Raw genomic sequence first — 21,346 nt, 5'->3', positions numbered from 1 at the left:
GAAATAGAAGGAAAATAAAAGGAAGAATAGAAAGCTATTATTTGGGTTTGGCACTGGTAAGCATAAGGCGAAAGAGGGGGCGATTTAAGGAAGAACGGCAGGCAACCGTCTGCTATTCGGACGCCTGGGGATATCAGGAACTTCGCAGGTCTCGCTTTGCTCAAATTTCCCCTTCATACTTCACCATTCACACCACGGATACCTTCTCACTGGTAATTTTCTCCGTCTTTTCTCTCTTCAATTTACGCCCTGCAACTATCAATGAAGTCGGATTCAATTCGAGGAGCTTCACTGCTTAATTTACTTGTCGGTTTTCTATTCTCTGTGAGATCTGTGACCATTGTTAGCTTTGTGACTTTTGTGGTGCAAAGATTATCATGTTTTCTTTTTTCAGTTCCATGATATCAGAAAAATGATTATAATTCAAGACTAGAGTTAATGATTCATGCTTTCTTTTTTCAGTGAAGATATATGCTGTTAAGTCTGTGGACCATTGAACTTCGATACTGATGTCACCCTGTTTCATTTATAATAAACCTCAGCCTAAGAGCATTTCTTTGATCAGAAAGTAATAGAGGTTAGAGAATGTATGGAAGAAGTAGCCTTGATAGATTTAAAAAGTCTCAGACATTGGAACCATTCTCTGTAACTTTCGATTCTACTTCACATAAGTCTGCTCTATCTTCTGGCAAAGAAGGCATTCAGCCACTCGTTCCATATGCACAATCGATATCTTCTCACTTTCAGGCCGTTAACCAGCATCAATCCCATGATCCACCAAAAACGTAATGAACTTGAGGCAGGACCATTGGTGGGGCAGGCTCAACATTTAACTCGGGTTGGTGGAAGTCAGTCCACTTGGCAGCCCCCTGACTAGGCAACTGAACCACGCGCGGGAGTTTATTATCTTGAAGTTTTGAAGGATGGTGAGGCTATAGATCGAATTAATTTAGACAAGCGGAGGCACATTTTTGGGAGACAATTCCATACTTGTGATCTTGTGCTTGATCACCCATCAGTTTCCCGTCAACATGCTGCTGTTATTCCTCATAAGAATGGAAGGTTAGATGTTAGTTTTCTCAATTATGCTATCATTAATTTTGTTTCAATTTATTTCATAAAATTTTGAACCTATAATTAGTCCCTTGAATTGTATTATTGATCATAGGTTATTCATGGGTGATGTATTTTTCTCTATAATTTTAATCTTTAGTAGATTTCTTGATACAGTTGGATGTTCACGTTCTCATCACTGAAACAGATAATCTGTTTTAGGGTAGATATAATTAGTGTGTTTATTGGAGTGAAGGTGATTATAAATGGAGTGTTTTTATTTTTTGGTGTGTGGGTGTAGCCTAATAAGGATATTGCTCCTAATCTTATTGAATAAATGGTAAAAAGGAATAATCGTGTCAAAGAATACGAACTCATGTAGTTGGATGATGGTCTCAAGAACCACACCGGAAGATAGTTGCATGATGGCTGAAAGGTTGAAAAACTATCATGAAAGGACTTAATGGACATTGGACAGCCAAGGGAGATAGGAGATTGGGAATAGACTTCAACTGGAATATTAAAGACTCATATGAGAGAGAAGTTGCTGTTGAAGAAGGAAGCAAGCTTATTAGGAAAAATAGAGGAATGAATGGGCATTGTTGCAAGATTGGTGGTGGGCCTCGCCAAGGTGTTTATATTCTGACAATTAGGGAGAAGATGGAGGGATGCTTCCTTGTTTGTGGAATCAAGGTAGTGAGCAAGAAGATGAGTTCCACCACATGAGCACGATCTGTGAAAAGACATTTCCATTGAGCTCATTTCCTTTTCTCTTCTTGTCTAAGTACTGTATGCGGGATGGGAAGGAAACGTACTTTTAAGAGGAGAGTGGTGAGGGATAGACCCCTTTGCTCCACGTTTCCTCATTTATACCATCTGTCTTGCGTGAAAAACCATTATGTGGTTGATGTTTTGGATCCTTCTTGGAGCTTTCCCTCCTCTTTTGGCTTTCGACGTCCATTACCTCATAGGGAAACGAAAGATGTCTTGGCTCTCCTATCTTTGATTGAGAAGTTTGTCCTTAGACCAGGGAGAAAGGGACATTCATCTTTGGAGCAAGCCTCTAAGAGGATTTCTCTTGTAAATTGTTGTTTCAGTGTTTATTGGATCCCATCTTGATTAGTGAGTCAGTTTTTTCTTCTCTGTCGAAGGTGAAAGTTTTAAAGAAAGTTCAATTCTTCGTTTGACAAGTCATCCAAGAAGAGATTCATATTGGCTTTTAAAGAAGATGTCTTATTTGGTTGGTTCGTTTTGTTGTATTGTTTGTTGGAGGGAAGAGGAAGAGTTTGATCATATTCTTTGAAGTTGCAATTTTTCTCACTTATTTGGATCCTCTTTTTTGAGGTGTTTGGCTTTTAGCTGTCTAGACACTTAGATAGTAGGGAAATGGTTGAGGAGTTCGTTCTCCATCCGCCGTTTTGAAAGAAGGGAAAGCTTGGGTGTTGTGGGGTTTGTGGGAGGATAGAAATGAGATTGGAACTTCGGAGGAGTTGAGAGGGGCCCTAGTGATGTATGTCCCTTGCTAGGTTTTATGTTTCTCTGTGGGTATTGGTTACACTGTTATTTTGTAATTATTCCTTATGTTTTGTTTTACTTGATTGGCGCCTTTTTTAGTGGGGTTTCCTTTTGTATGCTACATTTTTGGATGCCAAAGTAAGCATATGGCAGGTTAGTTGATGCTTGCAACAAAAATACGGTCCTAACTTAACTTAAAATATAAGATTTAGGTTTGGTAGCAGGTGTGATTCAATCCATAAATGAACAAATTTTACTGCAATTTGTTTAACAATACTCCCGCTTTTGAATTCAAATGAAGCGGTTTGTGGGTGATATGTCTTGGTAGAGGGAAGATCAAGAGTTTCTAGCGACAATAATATGAGAAAACCAATGGGCTTATTGAGCAGGGTTGGAATTATTAGCAGATATGCATCCTCTTTCGTGAGTTCCTATAAGATCACGTTGGAATGAGGTTTTGCCGCTTCACTTTGACTTTATTGTGCCCGCTTGGTGTCCATATGCTATTCATGTTGGTTTCTTTTCTTTTATGAGGGTTTATTCTTGGTAATGGTAGATGTGAATAATCTATTATTGGTGCAATCTATGTTGGAAATGATAAGTTTGAAGTACCCTTTGGATGCTAAACCCTACACCTCCATCTATAATTGGCAATACCCATAAACTGCAATGGACATTCATTTTATTTTCTATGGATAATGTGATTGTGATGGGTTGATGGTTTTAGACCACATCAGTCAGTGAGTTTGAGATACTTTGTCCTACTGCATCATGGGGGAACTGGGGGTCTAATGTGTGCTCAATAGGTTAAAACAATTTGTACCCATTGGAGGGGCATGGAGAATTTGGTGAAGGGACGATGGTGTGCAACCATTGGATGATTTTATTTATTTATTATTTAATTTTAAAAAAATATGCGTGACTGTTCATTCTAAGCGCACCTCGATTATTCTCATGAGACAATTGACCCTAGTATATATTTTGTTGCCAAGTTGCATTTAGTTGGATGATGTGATATTATTTAGAACCAGGGTCTTGTTATCTACCGTAAGGGTATTTTTGAACTTTTTTTAAAGTTTAAGAGTAGTTTGAGTTTTTCTTAAGTTTTAAGTTTTAAGGATATCATTAAAACTTTGAAAGTTGAAGGGTATTTTAAAGTGCAAAATTAGTAGTATTTTTATTAATGTTTTAACATGAAGAAGATACTTTTTTATGGCCATATGGCATCACTAACACTAGAATTTGCAGCATATATGTAATTGATTTGGGATCTGCTCATGGAACATTTGTGGCTAACGAGCGATTGACTAAAGAGTCCCCAGTCGAGCTTGAAGCTGGACAGTCTTTGCGGTTTGCTGCATCGACGAGGACTTATATCTTGAGAAAGAATGATGCTGCACTTCTGATCTGTCCGATGAAGAGGCTGTTGTTTCTTATAATACGTTACTAAATCGCTTAGGTCTTACCAAATCTGGGTTACATTCATCATCTGAACATAGTAGCCCAGCAAGTGGAAAAGAAGAAACACAGCATGGAAGACCTACCAAAAAGCTTAGGAAGATGAGAGTGGCTTTCAGAGATCAACTTGGAGGGGAGCTGGTTGAAGTTGTGGGTTTTTCAGATGGTGCAGATGTAGGGACAGAGCCTGGTCCTATGGGAGTTAAAGAAGGAAGTCTAGTTGGGAAATATGAATCTCTTGTGCAGACTACCATAATACCTAAATGCAAGGAGCAATCTTCTTTGAGGGGAGATAACATTTCTCCAAAAGGCGTGACTGGTAAATTACAAGAAATCTTGAATAGGGTAAAAAATCCATCGAAAAGTGAAATATATGACGACCTTTATGGAGAATCATTTTCAGGAAATGTGGGAACGTCGTGGGCATATTCTCCTAGTACTGCTAATAACCCGTCTTCCCCTCCTAAAGACTTGATTGGTAAAGCTTCAAGTGGGAACCATGAAGTAGATAACAGGACCAATATGAATAATGACAGTGATGATGATTTGTTTGGTAATTGATCATAATGAGCTGAATGATTGTGGAAATCTGTAATTTTCTGTCGTGACAAATGGGTTGTTGATCAAGGCTACAGGAATTCTTTGCATATGGATGATTTTTTCCTTTTGAAATGTAACTGAGGACTTTAAGTTGATGCATTTCATCAGGAATTCTTCTTTGGTAATTGGACGCCTTACCAAGGGGCACGTGTAGAACTGATCATAATATTTGAAACTCTGGCTTCACAAGTGTATACAGTAGAAATTGAGGAAATGAGAAGAAAATGGGTGCGTGTCGCCTGTATGGTTGGTCGTTGAGGCTGTTCTCGTGAAGGTTCGAACCCGCCCCCCCCCCCCCCCCCCCCCCCCCCCCCCAAATCCCTTTTCCAATCTAGCCTAAAATAATAGTTCTTTTTGCATTGAGTTTGTCATCTATTGTTTGTAAGGTTCTGTTTGTTTGAACTCTTCGGATAATGAAAAGTGATCTATAGTAGGAAAAGAGATTCCAACAACATTTCCAAGTTGTGCACTTGTACTGAAAAAATAATTCAAGATTATTCCTAAATTAGAAGATTACTTTGGAATGAAAACACTGTTGTGCTACTGTTACTCTAGCAGATTCGAGTCGAGTTAAAGGAACGGATAGCTTAATTATTACTTTTGCTTGGCTACGCACAAAAATGATTTTTATGCTACTGTTACTCCTATATTATTCATTACATGAGAATGCTATATACTGTTACTTAATTATTACGTCTAGTGATTCTCCTTTTGACAGAATGACAAGATTTGCCGGCTACAAAAGATATGAAGATCAGCAGCTGTTTATTCAAGCTTTGAGCTAAAAAGTTGTTTGGACGATTCGATCAAAGATGCTTCCTGGAGTCAAATTATGGGAACTGTTAATTCTCGACGTCTTCGGCTTTACGAGGTAAGGTTTTATCAATGGTAGAAATTTGTAGTGATAAATATGGGTGCCAATGCTGTCTGGTTAAGAGTCCTTTATAAGAATGTAGTTAAAAGCTTAGAAAAACAGTGATATGCCTTGAGCAAGTGACACCCACTGAAAGACACGATTCCTTTTGATACTTTTTTGAGTCTTTGTAGTATCCCATCATAATGAGAGTGAAGTTTGACTATTCCCATTTGGTATACGTTTATAGTGTCCTCTCTCTCTATTTTCTCTCTCTACCCAATTATTTAGATGCCTTGTCCATGGAGTTTTTTGTTTGATTCATGAATCTTTTACGATTACTACTATTTAACGTATTTGATATTATACTTTTGTGGAAAGTATTATTGTTTTCCATGTTACTTTTTGTTGATACGTTAAAAAAAACGTTCAAAAGTAGAGCAAAATGTTTACAAAGAAAGTATATGATTTGGATATACTTATAGGATATTGTGGCGAAAGAGATTAGGACATAGAGCAATGATAAGAGATTCTCATTAAAAAAAACTGTAAAATTGATATGAGGTAATGATGGAAAAGAAGATGGTATTGATGATGATGATGTTAGAACGACGGTGATTTTCATCATGGCATGCAGTCATGATTAGTGATTCTGATTGAACGATGATGATGGATTGTTGAAGGGATTGAAGGGATGGGTGTGGGTCCATTATTTATAGTTTGATCTTACATTATTTATGTAGTTAATTACTTGCAACAGGAGCAGAGCATACTGAAGGTTGGAGGCACTGTTTCGTGAAAAGAAGATATATTTTAATGGGCTTTTTTTTTTATGTTCATCTCAAACTTTGTGCAAAAAAGTTAGCTGTTTTGTTCCCATTTTCTTACAAAAGTAGGCGTAGGAGGAGAAGGAATGATAGCAGTAACATGAAAGATGATCATGTGATTGCTATTAACTGTCCTACTCAACCTATTCCTTTGGTCTTCTACAAATATACTTTTGTTATTTCCTTCAATCCCATGTTCTTCAACAAATGAAATTTGTTCTAATACTTACAAGTAAATCCATGTAGTAGAAGATAATTTCGTTAAAAATGAAATAGATTTTCGAAATAAAATTGTTCTCATACTCCGAGATTAACAAATAAGTCAAATGTCAACGCGTTTATAAAAATGTATATCATTTGATCTTGAGTCTTGATATTCAACTTTAAATAACGAGATATATTCTGCTTTAGTAGTAGAAAGATTGACAATGAGTTGTTTTTTTGAACCACATGAAAAAAATACCCGAACCAATAATAAAAACACAACCAGAATATGGATGTAATGAAAGACTCTTTTACCTTCTTCTCAAAAAACTTGAGCTTGTCATAAATCTTCTTAACATACATACGACAAATGAAATATCAGGTCTCATTGCGATCAAATATACCAAGCTTCAACACAAATCTAAAACATATTCTACATAAACTTAATCAAGAAAAAGTAATGGATGAACGTCATATGCAAGACTACAATTTCAAAACATATTCTACATAAACTTAATCAAGAAAGTAATGGATGAACGTCATATGCAAGACTACAATTAAGAAAATCTTCAACACATGTATCGTGATGGAATCAAATTCAAATTTGAAAGTGTGTAGTTTTACAATCTTTACCCTATCCTCTCCTTAATAGGTAGATTTTAAAAGATCTCAAGTCGTTTTTACAGAAATAGTGAGACAAATACAACTCAAAATACGGTAGGCTCCTTCCAAATACAACTCAAGAGATTATAGTAAAAAGGAAATTGTTCGGTTACTTGTATGATTTAAAAGAAACAAGAACCAACATACATCAATATATTTCATGTAATCCGAAAAATTTCACGCGGTAAAGAAGACATTTAATATGAATCGTTTTGGAGTTAATAGTTCCATAAGATAAGGTAGAGTTTGAGGTTAAAATTTGGAAATTTAGGCAGTAGTTTTATTGGTTAAAAGAAGGAAAGGAAAGAAAGTAGAAGAAAAGATGGTTTTGTGTAGAAGAAAAAAGGAGACACGTGGGAGACATAGAAATGAAGAGAAGAGAGAAGAATTGTTGAAGAAGAGAATATAAGAAGAATGTAGGGTGGGATTAGTGGGGGAAAGCATGATGAGGAAAGGCAGTGTGTGTGGGGATCTTTCGCTTCGTTTTTTCACTTAATTGGTAGCACTCTCCAACAACTCTTCTTTTCCCCACTTCCCCTTTGCATGCCTTTTCTCAACTCAATCATTCACCTCCATTTTCTTCCTCTTTGGTGCCTACCTATGCACACAATATTCATATCAATATTGGTATGTGTGTGAGATTCCACGTCGATTGGGGAGGAGAATGAAGTATTTTTTATAAGTTCCTAGTAGACGCGTTTTAAAAACTTTGAAGACAAACTCGAAAGGGAAAGTCTAAAGAGGACAATATATGCTTGCGTTAGAGGGTGTGGAAACCTCTTCCTAATAGACGCGTTTTGAAAACCTTGAGACAAAGTTCGAGAAGGAAAACTCAAAGAGGACAATATTTACTAGCGGTCAAGGACGTGGAAACCTCTCCCTAGCAAACGCATTTTAAAACTTTGAGGGAAAGTTCGAAAGGGAAAGCCCAAAGGGGACAATATCTACTAGCGGTGGAGGGCGTGGAAACCTCTCCCTAACAGACGCGTTTTAAAAACCTTGAGGGAAAACTCAAATAGGACAACATTTACTTGCGTTGCAAAGTGTGAAAACCTCTCCCTAGCAAAAAAAAAAAAAAAAAAAAAAAAAAAAAAAAACTTTGAGGGAAAGTCTGAAAGAGAATGCCCAAAAAAGACAATATCTACTAGTAGTGGTGGAGGGTGTGGAAACCTTTCTTTAGCAAACCCATTTTAAAAACCTCGAGAGAAAACCCTAAAATACGCATTTTAAAAACTTTGAGAAACCCTAAAAAGAAAAACCTAAAGAGAACAATATATGCTAACAGTAGAGGGTGTGGAAACTTCTTCCTAACAAACGTGTTTTAAAAACCGTAAGGAAAAGCTCGAAATGGAAACTCAAAGAAGACAATACCCGTTAACGGCGGGCTTCAACTGTTACAACCTAGTTCGCTCATGTGGCCTTTCTTTCTATTCAAGCACCTTATCGTGCCTTGATGCATTGCCATGTTGACTAATACCAACCAACCAACCACTCTCTCTCTCTCTTTCTCCAATTCTTTAATATGCTACCCTTTTGTTGATGAGTTTGATACTCAAACCCACAAAGCTGTATTCACTTCTTTTCCATCTCTTCCAATATATAATATATTGCATGAACACAGCGTTGCTCCTCTTCCACACTCCAACCAATTCTCTTCCTCATCGCTTGTTTTATATTGATTTGATTGCAGCTGCCACCATGGATCAACTTTGCACAAGCTTTTCTATCAACTGATCTCTCTCTCTTCATACGGTACCTTTTTCAACTCTTTTTGGTTTCAATTCCAACAAAAAGTTTGATAATTTCCATTCCAATCACAAAAATAAGGAAACCCATCTCATAGTGTTCTTCATTTAATTCATGTTCTTCACAATTTTGCATTAATTCCCATGTTTGGTTTCATCCAATTCATAAAGTTTTATAGTTTACTTTGAGAAAAAGTGGGAAATAATTGAAGAAATAGAACCCCAAAGGGAGGGTTTGGTTGTTTTTGTGGCCACACAATATATAGCCTTTTGTTTTTCAGTGTCTTCTCTTTACCCCATTTGCCTGTCATTGCACAGACCGCACTTCCATGCTTATAACTCTCTCTCTCTCTCTCTCTCTCAAGAACAAACAACATTCTTCTCATTTTTTTCCCTTAATGTTTAGTGTTCATGTAATAGATCTTCATTTCCCATCTTTTCTTTTTATTTTCCTGATTTTTGTTTGATATAGGGTTGGTGTAGATGCTCCTTTAAACACATGAAATATTTGATTATTTGATTTGATTAAGGGAATAAACGGTGAGATCCTATATCGGTTGGGGAGGAGAACGAAATATTCTTTATAAGGATGTGAAAACCTCTTGCTAGTAGACATGTTTTATAACCCTTGAGGGGAAGCCCGAAAGGGAAAGTCTAAAGAGGACAATATCTGCTAGCGGTGAGTTTGGGCTATTACAAATGGTATCAGAGTTAGACATGAGCCATGTGCCAACGAGAAAGTTGAGATTTGAAGGGGGTGGACACGAGATGGTGTGCAAACAAGGACGCTCGGATCCGAAAGGGGTGGATTGTGAGATCCCACATCGATTGGGAAGGAGAACGTAACATTCTTTATAAGGGTGTGGAAACCTCTCGTTAGTACACGCGCTTTTAAAACCTTGAGGGAAAGCCCGAAAGGGAAAACACAAAGAGGATAGTATTGGCAAGCGGTGGGCTCGGGCTGTTACAAATGGTATAGGAGTCAGACACGGGGCAATGTGTCAACAAGGAAGCTAAGCCTCAAAAGGAGGTGAATTTAGGTCCCACATCAATTGAAGAAGGAAACGAGTATCAGGGGCCTCGAAGAGGGTGAATTGAGGGTCCCACATCGATTGAAGAAGGGAACGAGTGCCACCAAGAATGCTGGACCCCGAAGAGAATAGATTGTGAGATCCCACATCGGTTGGAGATTAATATAAAAATGTGAAAACCTCTTCTAGGAGACAACATCTATTAGAGAGTCCACTAGAGAGTCCATAGTATAGAAGGAGTTCGTTTCCAGTTCTTGAAATGTCGTCTAACTTAATTTTCATTACAGATTAAGCAAATCCATGTATCAAGCTTGTAAATCATTATATTATACCTTTTGAGAATTTGATGTTATCTAATTTGTATGATTATGGAAGGTGTGTGGCTAGAAATCTAGCATTTCAACTGAGTTAGAGCCATGAAGTTCATGAAATTAGGAACAAGGCCGGACACCTTCTACACTGAAGAAGCTACAAGGTAATGAATGCATTCATATGAACATAATTCAACCCACATGCCTCCTTTTTTTAATCAAGCTTTCATTGCAGGACTGTCATTTCTGATGCACCCACTGATCTTATTATCAAAATAAACAACATTACATATCTCATTCACAAGGTTCGTTCAACTCATCCCATGATGTTCTTCAAAAACTGCTTTTTCCGACATGTTTTTTTGAGCTAACCGAGCTGGATTTTGCTAGCTGCAGTTCCCACTACTGCCCAATTGCGGCCTTTTACAGCGTCTTTGCTCCAACAATGCTGACAAAATCAGTATTGAACTCCACGACATTCCTGGAGGAGAAGAAGCCTTTGAGCTCTGTGCCAAATTCTGCTATGGAATCACTATAAATCTCAGTGCCCATAACTTTGTCTCTGCGTTCTGTGCTGCTAAGTTCCTTCAAATGAGCGATTCCACAGATAATGGGAACTTCATCGCCAAGCTTGAAACTTTCTTTCTTTCTTGCATCCTTGCTGGTTGGAAGGACACCATTGTCGCGCTTCGTTCTGCTGTTGGCCTCTCGGAATGGTCCGACAATCTTGGAATCACCAGAAAATGTATCGATTCAATCGTCGAGAAAATCCTCACTCCACCTTCTAAGGTTTGAATCTCAAATGGGTTTGTCGAACTTTTTATTAGGAATAACGACTCTCTACCATGGTATGATATTATCATTAGCCAATGTGGAACTCCCTCCCAACCATCTCTACAATCCTCCCATCGAACAAAGTACACTATCAAGTCTCCCCTGAGGCCTATGGAGCCCTCGAACAACCTTCCTTAATTGAGGCTCGACTCCTTTTCCGGAGTCCTCGAACAAAGTACACTATTTGTTCGGTACTTAGAGTCACTTTTGACTACACCTTCGAGGGTCTCAACTTCTTTGTTCGATATTTGAGGATGTTGTTGACATGGTTAAGTTAAGGGCATGACTCTAATACCATGTTGGGAATCATGAATCTCTACAATAGTATGATATTGTCTATTTTGAGCATAAGCTCTGGCGGCTTTGTTTTAGGCTTCTCTAAAACGGAAAAGTTTCATACGAATGAAGATGTATTCTTACTTGTAAATTCATGATCATTTCCTAAATTAGCCAATATGTGACTCCCTCCCAACCATCCTTAACAATTCTCCCCTCGAACAAAATACATTATAGAGCCTCCCCTTAGGCCTATGGAGCCCTCAAACAACTTTCCTTAGTCAAGGCTCGATTCCTTCTCTGAAATCTTCGAACAAACTAGACCCTTTATTCGTTCTTACTTATAAACGGATGATCATTCCCTAAATTAGCCAATGTAAACTCCCTCCGAGTAATCCTCTTACACTTTTCCCCTTTTCCTTCCTCAAATTCCCCAACTTATCAATTTTGTTGCAGGTCACATGGTCCTACACTTACACCAGACCAGGCTACAACAAGAAAACCCACCGCTCTGTTCCCAAAGATTGGTGGACAGAGGACATAGCCGATCTAGACATCGATCTATTCCGCTGTATAATCGTGGCCATTTCATCAACATGCATGCTGCCGCCGCCGCTAATCGGCGAAGCTTTACACGTCTACGCCTGTCGGTGGCTTCCAGATATCTCAGCCCAATCAAATTCAGCTAAGAATCGGCAAATCCTCGAGACCCTAATCAGCCTCATACCCCCAGATCAAGAATCAATATCAGTAAGCTTCTCGCTTCGGCTACTCAGCCTTGCAAATCTCTTGGGAGCCTCTTCAGCTACAAAAACAGAGGTTATAAGGCGATGCAGCGCCCTGTTGGAAGAGGCAACAGTGAGCGACTTACTTTTTGCTTCACATTCTGCCTCCAATGATGATGGTGGCGATGAGTATTGCCATGATGTTGATTTGGTTGTGGCTGTTTTAGAGAGCTTCTTAATGGCGTGGAGACGACAGTCGCCGGCGGCTGATGAAAATGCTCAGCTTTTGATATCTATTAGAAAAGTTGGGAAGCTCATTGACTCTTATCTCCAAATGGTTGCTAGAGATCGAAACATGCCTGTTGCAAAGATGATTTATCTTGCTGAAGCTTTGCCCGACGTTGCCCGGCCGAATCACGATGATGTTTACAGAGCAATCAACATCTTTCTCAAGGTAAATACTTTGAGTTTATAAACTTGACTGAGTTGAATAAGTCACTAACTTATAGAGTAACTTTAGGACAAATTTATTAGACGGAGTATAATAAGTTACTATGGATATATGGAAGAATTGGGAGTAGTTCACAAATTGTGGACTAAGTTTTGTGGTTGTGAACTAAGTTTCATCCTTTAATGAGGAAGATCGTTGGTGGTTCTTAACTTGGGAGAAAGATTAGAAAGCTAGTTAGTGCTTCCTCCACGTAAATATTCATGAGATTATGATTTTTCGCAACAACAAACTGAAAAACTAAATGCTTAAACTTTCTTTGCTCCAAAAGATCTCTCTCCCAGGTATTCCTTTGTTTCTTTTACTTGTTTCGACATAATTTCGATCAAGGGTCACATCCAACATTTGGTATCAGAGCTCCTAGGATGCCAAAACAAATGTTGTCACCATACAAAGTCACTGGAGGAGAAGTGACAACAATAAAGAGCGGAAAGGAGGGGAGTGTAACGCTCTAGTACCCGTTACTCACAAATAGTAACTACGCAACATGGTCGATAAAGATGCGTGTCAACTTACAAGCACAAGGCGTGTGAGACGCCATCAAGCATGGTGACGTTGAGGAGCGTAAGGACATGATGACTCTTGCCGCCATCTACCAAGCAGTCCCGAAGGACATTCTTCTCATGTTGGCAGAGAAGGACTCGACAAAGGTAGTGTGAGAGATGCTGCAAACAGTGCATGTGGGTGTGGAGTGTGTCAAGGAAGCAAAGGTGCAGACCTTGAAGAGTGAGTTCGAGGCTATCCGCAGGAAGACGGTGAGTTAATAGATGACTTTGCCATGAAGTTGACAACGATCGTTAGTGGCATCCGTTCATTAGGTGATATGGTGAAGAGATCTCCATCGTCAAGAAGTTCCTTCGAGCTGTTCCCCAAGATTCATGCAAATTGTTACCTCCATTGAGCAGTTTGATGACTTCAAGAACATGTCAGTTGAGGAGGTTGTTGATCGTCTTAAGGTCCATGAGGAGAGACTTCGTCGTTATTAAGACAAAGAGGAGAAGAAAGACCTCTTACTCACACATGAGGAGTGGTTGACTCGGACAAAAAGGAACAATGCGGCTGACTCCTTTTTTTCAAGTACGAAGAGACGTGTTAGCCATAATAAGGAAAACAGAGGTCGTGGATATAGCTGTGGACATGATGGCAGAGAAGGCCGTGAGAATACCTCACAAACCCATGACAATTCCAACCTTTGGAAGGACATGAGCATGATCAAGTGTTACTCTTGTGGATAGGCACTATGCGGTAGAGTGCTGCAAGAAGAAGCATAAGAGGCAAACCTGACACTCACGCAGGATCAAGAGCCCGCACTAATATTGGTCAAGAAGATGCCGAACCTGTTGATGCTCAACGAAGAGAAGGTTATGATGAACTTTCTTACAAAAAGAGAAGATCGAATAGAGACCAACATGTGGTATCTTGACAATGGAGCAAGCAACCACATGATCGGAGATCAAACTAAGTTCAAGGAGCTTGATGAGAAGCTCATTGGAAACGTGAAGTTTGGCGATGGATCAATTGTACCGATCCAAGACAAATGATCCATCTTGTTCCAGTGTAAGAATGGTGACAACCGTTTACTGACCAAGGTATACTATATCCCAAACTTGAAGAGTAACATTATCAGTCTTGGTCAGATGACGGAAGAAGGAAATAGAGTGGAGTTAGCTGGCTCGTTCCTCGAGATGTTCGACATAAATGGAACCTTGTTGATGAAGATAAAACGATCGCATATTGCCTATATAGGATACTATTAAAGACCAGCCAGCCTATCTCTCTATTGACAAAACTTGCAGACACAACTTGGCTATGCCATGCAAGACTTGGACACGTGAACTTTCAAATGCTTAAAATGATGGGAGAGAAGAAGATGACTATGGGGCTACCCAAAATCATACACCGGGACCAGCTATGTGAAAGTTGTCTAGTCTCCAAACAAGCAAGACTGTCATTCTCATCTCAAACTAGTTTCCGTGCTGAGTGACCACTGCAATTGGTTCATGCAGATTTGTGTTCCCCGATCACCCAATTATTGATTGTTGGTAATAAGTATTTTCTCTTACTTGTTCACGATTATAGTCGTTGGATGTGGGTGTACATGCTCAAAGAAAAGAGAGGCATTATGTGCGTTTAAGAAATTCAAAAGACACATTGAAAACGGGTCTGATCAAAAGCTGAAAACCTTGCACACCGACCGAGGTGGCGAGTTCTTATCCCAGAACTTCTCAAAGTTTTGCAAAGAGGAAGATATCAAGCATCAACTCACTGCATCGTACACTACACAACAAAATGGTGTGGTCAAACGAAGAAATCACACTATAATGAACATTGCAAGAAGCTTACTCAAGAGCATGCAAGTCCCGACGATTTTTAGGGGCTAGGCAATATGACATGCAGTTTATCTTCTAAATCATTTACCGACAAAGGCGCTGGACACTTGTAGCCCCTACGAAGCATGGTTCGCCAAGACACCTCACTTTGAGTACCTAAGAGTCTTCGGTTGTACAACACATGTTAAGGCTGCAAAGTCATATATTAAAAAGCTTAATGATAGGAGCCAAAAGATGGTGTACTTTGGCGTAGAAGATGGAACTAAGGAACACAAGTTGTATGATCCGCAACATGAGAAAATTCATGCAAGTAGAGATGTCGCATTTGAAGAAGAGAAGAAGTGGGATTGGTGCAGTGTTGACAATAACAAACAGATTGTTATAGAGTTCACTATTCTAGAAGAAGAGGTAGATGCAAGAGACCTAGAAAGTGCCCTTACAGCAATACCAACAAATACACACATGTCATCACCGGTGATACCAATAGGCGTGATGGACTCTCTAGAACAAGAGAGCTTAGACGAGAGCACAAGAGGATCCACAACAGAGGATGAACCAAAGAAGTTTTGTTCTCTTGTTGAAATTTATGCGGATACACTTGAAGAAGAATTGGATCCCGATGAGTTAGTGTTGCTCGCAGCCAAGGAGCCGACAACCTACTGTAAGGCAATAACTGAGACGATGTCGTAGGAGGCTATGCAAAAGGAGCTTGAATCCATTGAGAAGAACATGGGTGGGAGGTCCATCACTTGGACGTCAAATCAGCATTCCTAAATGATGACCTCCAAGAAGAAGTGTATGTTGTCCAACCTGAAGGGTTCGTCATCAAAGCCGAAGAGCACAAAGTGTACAAGTTGTCAAAGGCCCTCGACGGTTTATGGCAAGCGCCAGGGTGTGGAACATCCTTTGAGGCCAAGTTTTTGTGAGGGCGTGGAACATCTCTTGGCAATCTCAGAAGTAGCGAACTGTGGCACTATCTTCCTGTGAGGCCGAGTTCATGGCAGCAACTGCAGCATCGTGCCAAGAATTGTGGCTGGGAAATTTGTTGAATGAAGTGGCTAGAAGTGAAATAAACCCAGTAACTCTCTATGTTGATAACAAATCTGTGATTGCACTGATGAAGAATTTAGTATTTCACGGACGCAGCAAACAAATTGACACTAGCTTCCACTTCATTCGTAAGTGTGTTGTCAAGAGAAATCGTTGTGGAGTTCGTATGCACTAGAGAGCAACATGTTGATATTCTAACGAAGACTCTAGCAAGGATTAAGGTTGCAGAGATGCAGGAATGGCTGGGAGTGAAGAATCTTGAACAAAATCAAGTTGACAGAGGAGATTGGGAGCTTATCAACTTAACTTAGTAGAATAAGTCACTAACCCGGAGTAATTTTAGTAGAATGGTTGGTAGGATTAGTTACTAACTCATGGAGCAACTATAGTAGAACTGGCCGTAGTTTCCCAATTGTGACCAAGTTTTGTGATTTAGACTAAGTCTTATGCTTTAATTAGGAAGATCGTTAGCTTGAGGGGAGAAAGTTATTCTTTTCACAACAACAGAGAGAATTAAGAGCTAAGTGCTTAACCTTTCTTTGCTCCAAAAGATCTCCCTCAAAGTGTTCCTTTGCCTCTTTTACTTGTTTCCACATAATTCCGATCTAGGGTCATGTCCAACAAACACGGCACGGTATGAATGAGTGAATATTTAAAATTTTTTTTTTTGATCATCCTAATCTCCGCTCCTAAATGCTTGGGGATCTCATTTATTGCAGGAGCATCCATATCTAAGCAAAGCTGATAAAAAGAGATTATGTCGAGTTCTGAACTGCCAGAAGCTGTCGGCGGATGTACGTGCTCATGCAGTGAAGAACGAGCGGCTGCCACTAAGAACAGTTGTGCAAGTGTTGTTCTTTGAGCAAGAGAAAGGTAATTCCAAGACAAGTAGCCGCGTAGCAGCAGCCACTGATGAGCTGAGATCAGGCCCAGATGAAAAGTTGAGGAGGTCAGCAAGCACAAGATCAAGGCACAAAGTTGCAGAAGCTGATAAAGATGAGATGAACACAAAACATTCGCTTGAATCACGAAGGAATCCATAGGATAGAAAAGGGATTGAGATGCGCCATGATCTCCCTTGCATTTTCAGGGTTCATGCTGTTCTTTCTTTAATCTCTGTTTGCTATAAAGGTTTGTACAGATAATTCAATCAATCCCCTCCTTTCCAACAGGATCTTCTCATATGTAATGTGTTTTTTTTTTTTTTTTTCCCTTTGTTGCCATAAGTGTGTTTATGAATAAGATTGATTTGCAAAAGGCTAACATTGGCAAAGTTTAATGAAACCGAATGAAGTTCTGGAGGCTGATTGTGAGATCCCACGTCGGTTGGGGAGAAGAACGAAACATTGTTTACAAGAGTGTGAAAATCTCTCCCTAGTAACGTGTTTCAAAAACTTTGAGGAGAAGCCCAAAAAAGAAAGTTGAAACAAACAATATCTACTAGTAGTGGGTCTGGGCCATTACAATGTTTGAGCAAGGAGACAGTAGTGGGTCTGGGCCATTACAATGTTTGAGCAAGGAGACTAAATCTTGAACCATTTCTTATAAAGGTGTGGAACAATGTTTGAGCAAGGAGACAGTAGTGGGTCTGGGCCATTACAATGTTTGAGCAAGGAGACTAAATCTTGAACCATTTCTTATAAAGGTCTGGAAAATATCTACTATTAATGGGTCTGGGCCATTACAAATAGTATCAGAGCTAGACACCGGACGATGTTTCAGCGAGGAGACTAAATCTTGAAACATTTCTTATAAGGGCGTGAAAACCTTGAAACATTTCTTATAAGGGCGTGGAAACCTGTCTCTAGTAGACACATTTTAAAACCGTAGACTAGCGGCGATATGTAATGGGCCAAAGTGGACAGCGGCGATATGTAATGGGCCAAAGTGGACAATATACTTAAACATATAGTATTGCAAAACAATCTGAAACCCTTATTCTTTATGAATTTAAACAGCAACTCATCCATAAAGATCATCTTAGTACATGTTGCTCTACATGTTGTTTGACTAAACAATGAAGTAACAATATTAAATGACTACATGTGTTTTTTTGAAGTGTTTCCACAAATGTGCTAGTTTCAAATTAGTATCACAAGCATATATCTCTTATTATTGTTCTTTAGTCTGGTAAAATGGTCTCACCATTTACAAGATTTTCTTTTCCTAGATTCAAATTGTGTAGTTAATGGTGGCTTGGTTGGTTGCATTGTACTTGTAATTACTAGAGCCAAATGGAGAAGTTTCAAAATTACATCCACATGCACTATTATTTTCAATCTATAAAAAGTAAAGTGAAATTAATATGATTCAAACGTTCATCCCAATATGACACAATAACCACAATATGCATCAAAATGACTCAATTATAAACTATTTACATAAACCATAAACATTAAACATACTGTGTTACGTTATTATCATCGATGTAATATACTATATTACCATCATCAACATGAATTTCATTAAACATTAAACATAAGAATTAATGTGCTACGTTATTATCATGAATCAATATGCTATATTATCATTATCATTATGGCTTCAATTTTCTATACATCAAATATAATGTGCTACATTATTCTTATCAACATAATAGGTTATATTATTCTCATTCTCATCAACATGGGTTTCATAAACAATGAACATAGTGTGCTATATTATATTATTAATAAACATAAATTGAAACCAAAACCTATATTATTATCGACCTGAGTTTCATTTTCATATATATGTTGACTAAGGTTAAAGGTTCTTATCAACTATGAAAATATTTTATTTTCACTTCTATGGAGTATCCAAACAACTGATTATCGAGTGTTGAAGACGACAAAATTGAGACAATTAAGTGTCGAGACAATCAACAACCGACAACCAAGTGCTTACTACTAAAGACGTCAGATGAGACTGAACCAGACTATGTGAAAACGTACTAAAGTGAAAGGGCAAAGGCAACGACGACTTGGAAGATGATGAAACTTGAAGAATGTATTGAAGACAATGGAACTTGGCGACCAAAAAAAAAAAATTTCTTTCTTTTTATTTAATCGGGTTGGGTTGGGTTGATCCAGTCCTTTACACACTAAACTCGAATCAACTCAAACTAGCTTGGGTCCAAAAGAAATACAATCCAACCCAACCCAAAATTCTATAGGACCCAAGGCAACCTTTGTAGTTGGGGTTGGATTTTTGGGTTCACGCCTGCCAATTTTAGTCAATTGGCTAATCTGTGGGAAAGAAAAGAAAAGGAAGAATAAAAAGAAAAGAGAAAGGAGAGAGAGAAAAGACAATTTGAAAAAAGGAAAACCATTGTGGGTGCTTCGATCTGGTCACGAGGAGTCGTTTTCAAGCAACGATCCCTTCATGAAAGTTGCTCAAAAGGTCAAAGGATATGAAGTCTGGACTCTTGGATCGCTCAAAATCATCCAGAATCAAGGAAGAACGAGAGGTAAGATTTTCAAGTTTTTAGTTTCTATTTTTCCTAGATTCGATAAGATTTTAGAGGAGTTAGATAAAAAATTTCGATAAAGTAGACACGAAGATAGAATTTCGATAATTTTTTTTAGTTCGGTTAAAAATGAGAAATAGAGATAGAATTGAAATCAAAGGGGTTGTATTCTCGTTAATATTCATATCCTTAAATAAGATAGAAGCTATCAAGTAATGCGTACCGAGGAAGAAAATATAAACTCATTAAATATTGAAAATAAAATATAATATCTAAGATATATTCTATAAATAATATATACTCTAAATATTATATCTAAGTTCAAAACAAATGTAAAAATAAAACAAATTAAATATTTGTATGTGCACGCACCCAACTCTAAATATAAAAATTTATATTATTAAAAAAGGGATTTTCAAAAGAAATATACAAGTACACATAAGACTCAGGTCAACGGTCCCTCCAATAGCCACACGGCTCAACACGTCCTTCATCATAGACAGATCTGCTGGTCACCTAAAAATGAAAGTATAGCAAGAGTGAGTATTAAAAATACTCCGTAAGTAACCTAATTTTAGGCTCTCATCTGACTTATTCCTATACTCATATTTTGAAGATATATGCTCAAACAATTCCTATAGTTAGCCAAAATTGTGCTCGAGGTTTATGCTACCTCAGGTTCTTAGATACCTAAACCCTACATGTACCCCTCTAAGGGGTACTTTATCACCTTTGGGGTTCATATCTGGATGGTTTTAGGTACTATTAACTCTGTATTTTACGTTTACTAACCTTGCCCTAAGTGTTCCTAAGTCACTGTGGCCGTGGCCCATGGAAAGGCCTTAGTACTCTATCTTAAGTATGAAGGAGACCCTTTGCTCTTAGAATATTTTGCATACTCCACACTTGACTACGTACTGAATTATATTCAAAAGATTATTCCTAAGGATGCCAAGCAACATCACTTTCGCCTTTTCAGGCTAAATCAATAAACTACCTATTCTTACCCTCAAATAAAAACAGTAAACTACTTGTTTAGGAACAACGACTACTTGTTCATTATCATTCTCAAGTTAGAGCAGTGGATTACCTGTTTAGGAACAGTAATTATATGTTTGTTACTTTTCAAACTAGAACAATAGACGACTTGTACATACACCCTCCTTGGTTTGGAAAGTATAAGGTCATGACTCCCCACTAAGTTTAACCAAGACTATCTCAATAGTGTACATCCTATACTCTTATAGTTCCTTGTGGGTGACGACTATTTCCTGCGTACCAAGTAGACCCTAACACCTGTTAGTTCGTTTACAAGTATGGGTTATGCCCTAGACGTTCCTGTAAGATACTTGATCAATTCAAAAAGGTTGTGTGACCCAATAGCTAGGCCTAGGATCAAATTATCATAAAAACAATAGTTTATGATCTAACATATTCATGGTAAGCACTCTAGGGCACATAACAATCGTTCAAATACTAATTGGGCGCATACAGGTTTTCAAACTTTCAAACTTTCAAACCTGTATCTAAAATTATATATAGGCATAAATCATAATCAACATGCTCAAATAAATAATAATAAATCAAATAAAGCATATTTAAGTACTTGTGAGCATAATAAAACTACCAGAATTTACAATTCATGCAACTAGATATTATAAAATTGAATATCATGCTAAACCGTAAATTTTTAGGCTTTTTAAGGCTTATTTTTCATAAAACTTGGGTCAATTAGGCTTCTAAACATGAATATTAATCCGTTGCTCACGGTCCTAATTGACTCTTATAAACTCTTCTGAAAACTTACTCCAAATAGTTACTCGTTTGGTTGTGTTTGGGTGCTCGATTCATGACCTTTTTAAGGTTGGAATTTCTTCAAACTTCTTGAGTAAGTGGAAACTTGTCTTTTAGTTTC

General features: G+C 38.2%; 1 protein-coding gene and 1 pseudogene across 4 annotated transcripts; both read left to right on the top strand.

The window, feature by feature from the left end:
* On the top strand, positions 1 to 4,909 carry LOC111784564 (protein phosphatase 1 regulatory inhibitor subunit PPP1R8 homolog; annotated as a pseudogene). The gene is made up of 3 exons (XR_015422513.1): positions 1 to 212; positions 463 to 1,062; positions 3,817 to 4,909. The product of XR_015422513.1 is annotated as a protein phosphatase 1 regulatory inhibitor subunit PPP1R8 homolog (transcript).
* A 3,727-nt stretch (positions 4,910 to 8,636) lies between these two features.
* On the top strand, positions 8,637 to 17,284 carry LOC111784566 (BTB/POZ domain-containing protein At5g47800). 3 transcript variants are annotated; one of them, XM_023665228.2, is made up of 6 exons: positions 8,637 to 8,925; positions 10,325 to 10,424; positions 10,496 to 10,565; positions 10,651 to 11,049; positions 11,827 to 12,549; positions 16,703 to 17,284. In XM_023665228.2, exons 2-6 carry the CDS (start codon positions 10,366 to 10,368, stop codon positions 17,024 to 17,026), a joined length of 1,575 nt encoding a protein of 524 aa, XP_023520996.2. In that variant the 5' UTR covers positions 8,637 to 8,925; positions 10,325 to 10,365; the 3' UTR covers positions 17,027 to 17,284. The 3 variants fall into 3 exon arrangements, with proteins under 3 accessions (XP_023520996.2, XP_023520998.2, XP_086983341.1); XM_023665230.2 differs by having other exon boundaries at positions 8,638 to 8,925; positions 10,657 to 11,049; XM_087127215.1 differs by lacking the exon at positions 8,637 to 8,925 and adding an exon at positions 9,224 to 9,331.
* Positions 17,285 to 21,346: the final 4,062 nt, after the last annotated feature.

The sequence above is a fragment of the Cucurbita pepo genome, chromosome 9, assembly GCF_057944985.1.
Source record: "Cucurbita pepo subsp. pepo isolate OVF chromosome 9, ASM5794498v1, whole genome shotgun sequence".
NCBI lineage: Eukaryota > Viridiplantae > Streptophyta > Magnoliopsida > Cucurbitales > Cucurbitaceae > Cucurbita > Cucurbita pepo.
Note: the sequence above shows the minus strand (reverse complement) of the source record. Positions and strands in the feature narration are given on the sequence as shown.